This window comes from Sarcophilus harrisii, chromosome 6 (genome assembly GCF_902635505.1).
Source record: "Sarcophilus harrisii chromosome 6, mSarHar1.11, whole genome shotgun sequence".
Lineage (NCBI taxonomy): Eukaryota > Metazoa > Chordata > Mammalia > Dasyuromorphia > Dasyuridae > Sarcophilus > Sarcophilus harrisii.
This window is the reverse complement of record NC_045431.1, coordinates 192,528,859-192,535,204: the sequence shown is the minus strand read 5'-3', so window position 1 is coordinate 192,535,204 and position 6,346 is coordinate 192,528,859. Positions and strand designations below refer to the sequence as shown.

The 6,346-nt window shown below is 55.3% G+C and overlaps 1 protein-coding gene across 4 annotated transcripts; it reads left to right on the top strand.

Moving 5' to 3' along the window:
- Positions 1–133: 133 nt before the first annotated feature.
- PCED1A (PC-esterase domain containing 1A) lies at positions 134–4,996 on the top strand. 4 transcript variants are annotated; one of them, XM_031944103.1, is made up of 9 exons: positions 134–342; positions 540–593; positions 875–1,059; positions 1,267–1,346; positions 1,456–1,694; positions 1,917–2,067; positions 2,154–2,400; positions 3,729–4,034; positions 4,348–4,996. In XM_031944103.1, the coding sequence occupies exons 3-9, from the start codon at positions 987–989 to the stop codon at positions 4,518–4,520; spliced, it is 1,269 nt and encodes a 422-aa protein (XP_031799963.1). In that variant the 5' UTR covers positions 134–342; positions 540–593; positions 875–986; the 3' UTR covers positions 4,521–4,996. The 4 variants fall into 4 exon arrangements, with proteins under 4 accessions (XP_031799963.1, XP_031799962.1, XP_031799961.1 ...); XM_031944102.1 differs by having other exon boundaries at positions 515–593; positions 893–1,059; XM_031944101.1 differs by having other exon boundaries at positions 515–593.
- The last annotated feature ends 1,350 nt before the right edge of the window (positions 4,997–6,346 follow it).

Below are 6,346 nucleotides of genomic sequence, written 5' to 3'. Positions count from 1 at the left end.
TAGGAGTACCGCAAGGAGGCCAGGGACCCGGTGGGAAACCTAGGAGGGCAGGGGTGGGGGGAGGGCGGGGAGCGGGCGGGGTGGGGGAGGGTAGAGCGTCGCATCCAGCCCCCGGGATCCCTCTGTCATGGATGGCTAGACCCTCGGAGATGCCCCAGATTTGGGAGGATGCGCCGACGACTCGCTGTCAGAAGAATTCTGCCTTTTGCTAACTACCAGGGACTAAGGCTGGATTCGAATCCAAGTCCTCTGCCTGCAAAGCCCGGGCTGCCTCCATGGCACTAGGTAGCCACTCTTCTCCGCGAATAATCTCCCAAAGCACAAAATCTGCCGAGGAGAATGGTTAGTGAGCGATGCAATAACCAGGTGGTAATGACGGTCCGGCGGGTGGAAAGCGGGAGGGGCGCCGGGGGGCCACAGAAAAGCCCCTCCCCTCCCTTTCCTTTCCGGGCCGCCCGCCCCCTCCCCCCTTCTGCCCTTCCCTTAGCCTTCTTCCTCCTCCCCTCCCTCCCAGCTTCCCTCGTCTCCTCCACCTCCAGGCGGCCCTCCCGGATCTCTCCTCTCCTTCCTTCGATGCTACTAGCTAAGTAGGGGTGAGTAGCGGGCTGGGGCACCCTGAGCACGTGGGGGCCGGGCGAGGCTGGAGCTCCGGGCGGGGGAAGCGGCCGCTTGGGCCAGGGCTTCGGAGCCGAGCCCTCCCAGGCGGCAGAGCCCCTCGCGGTGCCACCCATCCCCCGGAAACAGAAACTGAGGCCGCCAGAAGGCGGGGCGTGACCCGGGGCCTCGAAGCCCGACACCCCCGCAGCTGCTCCCCTCCCCCTCTCCCCGGGGAGGGGCAGGAGCTAACCCTACCCTTCCGCCCCGCCGGCCCCAGCCCCCTTTCCTCTTGCAGGTCTGAGGAACCTGGCCGCTCCTCCCTCACCTCCTGGGAGCGGCCCCGTGCCCCCGGGCCCCGCCAGCCGGCTGGTCCGCCGCCCGCGGGCACCATGGTCCACTTCTTGTCCTGCGAAGTCCGGCAGCTGCTGCACAACAAGTTTGTGGTTGTCCTGGGAGATTCCAGTGAGTTGGAGAACCTTCTTCTGCCTCCCCCCGCCCCCACCCCGGCCTTGAGCGCATCCCACATGGGGGAGACCCCTCCGAAGGCCGCCCGCGCCCCTGGGCCGCTGCCCTTATCCGCGGCCCTGGCTCCCGCGGGATGGCGGGGGGAGGGGGGGGGCGGGGGGGGGTGGGCCCGCTCCCCTCCCCCACCCCCTCCTCTCTCCCCAGTCCAGAGGGCCGTGTACAAGGACCTGGTGCTGCTGCTGCAGAGAGACGCGCTGCTCACGGAAGCCCAGCTCAAGGCCAAGGTGAAGGTTATCCTGGGGGGCTCGGGCGGGCGCGTCGGGGGGCGGCTCCCGGCAAAGGGAGGCGGTGGCCCGGGGGCGGCGGGCCCTCTGAGGCCCCTGTCTGCCTCAGGGGGAGCTGAGCTTCGAGCAGGACCAGCTGGTGGCCGGGGGGCAGCTGGGCGAGCTCCATAACGGGACGCATTACCGCGAGGTCCGCCAGTTCCTCTCCACTTCGGGCCACCATCTCCTCCGCTTCTACTTTCTCACCCGCGTCTACTCGGCCTACGTGGAGGACATCCTGACGGAGCTAGAGCGCGGGCCGCCCCCGGACCTGGTCATCATGAACTCCTGCCTCTGGGACCTCTCCAGGTGAGCGCGGCAGCAGCCCCAGGCCGGCGCCTTTCCGGCCCTCTCCTCGGGGATCCGCATCTCCCGGGGCTGTGGCGGGGCCCCTCCCGGGCTCTGAAGCCCCCCCCCCCTCCCGGGCTCTGAAGCCCCCCCCTCCCGGGCTCTGAAGCCCCCCCTCCCGGGCTCTGAAGCCCCCCACTCCCGGGCTCTGAAGCCCCCCCTCCGGGGTTTTCCGGCCTCCAGGTACGGCGGCGACGCCATCCGCAGCTACCAGGAAAACCTGGAGTGCTTATTTGAGAGGATGGAACAGGTCCTGCCCGCCTCCTGCCTCCTGGTGTGGACGCTGGCCATGCCTCTGGGGGACCGCGTTACCGGAGGCTTTCTGCTGCCGGAGGTGAGAAGCGGCCGAGCCTGCCCTCTTCTCGGGGGGCGGGCCCTCCTGGCCCGAGCCCCGGGACCCAAGCCTGGCCTCTTCCCCAGCTGCAGCAGAAGACCGGCTCTCTCCGCGTGGACGTCCTGGAGGCGAACTTCTACTGCTCCATGCTGGCGGACGGGCACCACTTCGACGTGCTGGACCTGCACTTCCACTTCCGCCACGCAGTCCGGCACCGGCGCCTGGACGGCATACACTGGGACCAGCACGCCCACCGCCACCTCTCGCAGCTCCTGCTGGCCCACGTGGCCGAGGCCTGGGGGGTGGAGGCGCCCACCCGCTGCACCCCGTTTGGTGAGCTGCCTTCTCAGGAGCGGGAGGGGGGCCCCGCCGCATAAGGAGCCCGTGCGTTTTCCCGGCAGGGAATAACCCGACACACCATGAGACAGGGGGTGTCCAAAATCCAGGGGTTTAGACTTAGAAAGGAGTTTCTCAAGGTCAAAGGTAACCAATGGCAGAGCCAGAATTCAGCCTTTGTTTCCAGCACATCATACCACCCACCACATCCACTGGATCCCTAATAAATAGAACAGTTATCCCTTCCACATCACAGGCCTGGAGGTATACCGCCGCTCCTTCCCCAGCCTTCATCCGGAAAATCTGCATGAAACTTTTGTCCCTCCCTTTGGTCCAGAAAAAAAGACCGCGTTTTTCCCTTTATGAGATGTTTGCAGTACCCTACTGTAAGATGTGCATTACATATTTGGTCATTGGCTCTGGATTGGTCTGCTGACTTTCACATGTTATTTGTGGCTTCCACAAAGCTCCCAAATTCCTATTTAATTCCTTAAAACCAACTCACGGGTATATCTGCAACCTTGATGGGGAAAGTTGTGATGTTGAAGGGATACCTACAGTCTGGCCTGGGTAGAGAAGGATATTCTGGCCATGGGCAGTCAAACTCTGCCTGCGCTCAAGAGGCTTCCAGTCTAGTGGGGAGAACAGACCTAGATACAGATTGTGAGGATATGCATCTGTTTTAATACATGTGTGAAAGAGCCTTAAAATCAGGGATGTCTGTTATCTTATTGCCGTTATCCAGGTGAGAGGGGGATGAGGGCCTGAACTAGAATGTTAATTGTTAAATGGTGAGGAGAGAAGGGATTGGACAGAGAAGTTATGGGGGTTGAATTGACAAGATTTGACAGCTGATTGGATGTGAAGGGGAGGGAAGAGTGAAAGGTGGTTCTAAGGCTAACCTCAAAAGTGGTACCATTAATAGAAACCCAGAAAATTAGGAATGGTTTTTTAGGGGAAAGGTTATTCCGTTTTGGACATATGGAATTTGAGGAGTAATAGTAGATTGTCAAGGTAGACATGTTTACCAAAAAGTTGGGAATGAGGTGCTAGAATTTGGAGAGAGATTAGAGTTGGATATAGATTTAGGATTGTCCAAAAGGAGTGATCAACAGGGTCAGAATCACAAAGGATGATTAAAATAAAGGCCATTGGACTTAACAGTTAAAATTAGGAAGTAGCCTAGGAGAGATGTGAGTGAGGGGGCAAAGGCAAGTCAAGTAAGGACCTAGGAGATTTAAGCCAAACAACTGAAGTTTGGGGCAGAGATCGGGGCAGGATCCAGGTCTTCACTATCCTTATCTGAACTGACATCCTCATTTCAGGGGAGTGGAATGAGGAGCAGACATTCCTAGAACACACAGGCCAAAGGAGACAGCCGCCTCAGAGGAGTAAGCGGTCTTCTTCCTTCGAACCAGTAACCCAAGAGGTTGATCGTCCTCTGACCTGGCTGGATAGGCAGTTCCAGCCCCCATTCCTGCCTTCATCCCAAAGCTTGCCCTTCCACCTACCCCTTCATTCATCTCAAGTCCTCCCTCAAGACAGCTGCTTCTTCTCAGATAATCCTGTCCTGCCTGGCTACCTCCCCCTCAACTATATAGCCTTCAGTGATCCCTTACCTTCTCCTGCTGGTAAGTGCAATTTCTTTTTCTTTCTCTCCAAGTCCTAGGATTTGGGTGAGTGGGGGAAGAAAGATTAATGTCCCCATCCTGCCCTTGGGAGTGGGAGAGTAAGAGTAACCTTCTTTTCTTCCATTCTGGGTTCTGAAACATTAACACCTTTATTCTTTCTTTTTTAATCTACCCAACACTGCTGGGAGAGCCTTGGCACAAAGTGTGTCAGATCCAATTTTTATAGATAAGGAAACAGAGGCTCTGAGGGGCAGAGTGGGGGTAAGAAACCAGTGTCTTGTGACCTCTCATGCCTTTGATTTTTTTCACACAGCGTTGGATTACACACCAGTCCGCTGGCCCCTTTACCCATCAATTCCTCACTATGGACAGCGTCACAATTTGGTAATGCACCGCGTCCATCGCCATGTGCCTAACAGCCCCTACAGCCGCTCGAGGGAGGGAGGCCTTAGTAGACAGTGGTCCAGACCTGGCCACAGACAATGAACTGCCTGTTCGCTGCCCAAGGATGTGACTGAATGTTCTGACTTCATAGCCATGGGCAGACTGCCCTTCCTATGGACGTAGCCAGATGGATTGATTTTCATAAGTCTCTCTCCCATTTTGACCAGCCTGCCGGGTAGAACAACCTGTTTCTGCCACGGGGTCCTCACGTCCCACAACGGTGACCTCCGTTGTCCAATGTCCCTAGTAGCCTGGGCCAAATAACCTTTACAGCTAGAAGTAGGGCTCGGTGGATGGAGGGAGGGCTAGGGGTCCAGAATTTCAAATCCAGCCTCCGATACTTGCTAGCTATGTGACCCTGGACAAGTTACTTAACCTGTTTGCTTTGGTTTCCTCAACTATAAAATGGGTTTTCAAACTTACCTCGAAGTGTTGTGAGAATCAAATGAGATACTTGTAAAGTACTTAGTGCAGTGCCTGGCACTTAGGAGGTGCTATATAAATGCTTATTCCTTTCTGTCTTCCTGGTTCCTTTTCCTTTCCCCTGGTCTGATGGAGGGGAGTGGTGGGGATCTAAGCCACAGACTGACCCTTGTGTACATAGCTGGGCAAAGTGACCTTTCATGGGCGTAGCTGGAAAGACGGACACCAGTGATAACAGACACAGCTGCATAGACAAGTTCTTTGGAGAACTGTTTATACAAATTGTAGAGGAATAACAACAGCCTGTCAGTGGAAGGAGTACATGCATGAACAAAATCACAGGTCTTTGAAATGTTCAATTGCAACAAATTTTAATTAAGTGCCTGTCCTGTTTAAGAGTCTATTAGGGTCTGGGGGAGCACATTCATGAAATGTTGAAGCTGGGAGGGAGCTTAGAACAGGGAATGTCAACAGTCTCCTCCCCCAGCCAAGATAGTAGTTCTTCAAACCTCCCTGGTGCACTTATCCTATATTGGTCGTATAGGGGAATTCCCCAGCCAGTTTCATTTATGGGAGGGTGAAACTTCCCTTTGCCTTCTGATGTTTGAAAGCCCAGCAGAGAGGGTGCAGATGTGCTAGCAGTCCCTTGTGAAAATCAAAAGCAACTTGTGCTTGTTAATCCTTCCTTTTCAAAGGCCAGTGACATCACAGGTTTGTTGGAAGGCTTGAGAATTGGTTTTGAGTGGGCATAAAGTGGCCCAAAGATACCAGCCTCCCTCCCTAAGGTGTCATTGAATCCCCATCACAAGACACAGGTCTCAAGACCAATGGTGGGGAACCAGAATGCAGCGGGGGATTTTGTCCTTTCTGAGTTGTGTCTGCAATTTCTGATCAGATCTCATCCAAATGAATTGGTTTGGGGCAGCCAAGTGGCACAGTGGTTAGAGTGTTGAGCTGGGGGCAGGACCTGAGTTCAAATCCAATCTCGGACTATTTGCCTCAGTTCTTCATCTGTAAAGTGTCTTTGCAAGAAAACCCTAAATGGGGTCATGGAGAATCTCAGACATGCTCAAACAAACAATGATGAGGCAGTTGGATTGGAGCCCCCTCTCTGTACTCCACCTGACAATGGGATAGTGACCAGGGGGTGTTGAGAAGCCTCTTTGCCTTAGCACCCAGGCCAGTCTGGCCCTTGTCCCTTAGTTCTTCCCCTTTCCTTTTTCATAGCCCCATCTATGAAAACCTTTTTTTTTTTCTTGTGGAAAAAGATCTGAGGGAGTTAAGGGAATTTCCAAATATGCCCCTTGCTTGCTATAACTATGAGACTCCTTTTTGGGACCTGAGTTTCTCTACTGGTAAAGTTGGGCTAGATGCTTCAGTATAGAATGCCTAGAGGCCAGAAGATCTGAGTAAAAATCTGTCCTCAGATGCTCAGAGTGTTCTTG

Coding starts and splice junctions, on each gene's coding strand:
- PCED1A (XM_031944103.1), top strand. CDS start 987: ATGGTCCACTTCTTGTCCTGCGAAGTCCGGCAGCTGCTGCACAACAAG. Junction 1,695..1,916: donor TGCCTCTGGGACCTCTCCAG/GTGAGCGCGGCA, acceptor TCCGGCCTCCAG/GTACGGCGGCGACGCCATCC. Junction 4,035..4,347: donor TCCCTTACCTTCTCCTGCTG/GTAAGTGCAATT, acceptor TTTTTCACACAG/CGTTGGATTACACACCAGTC.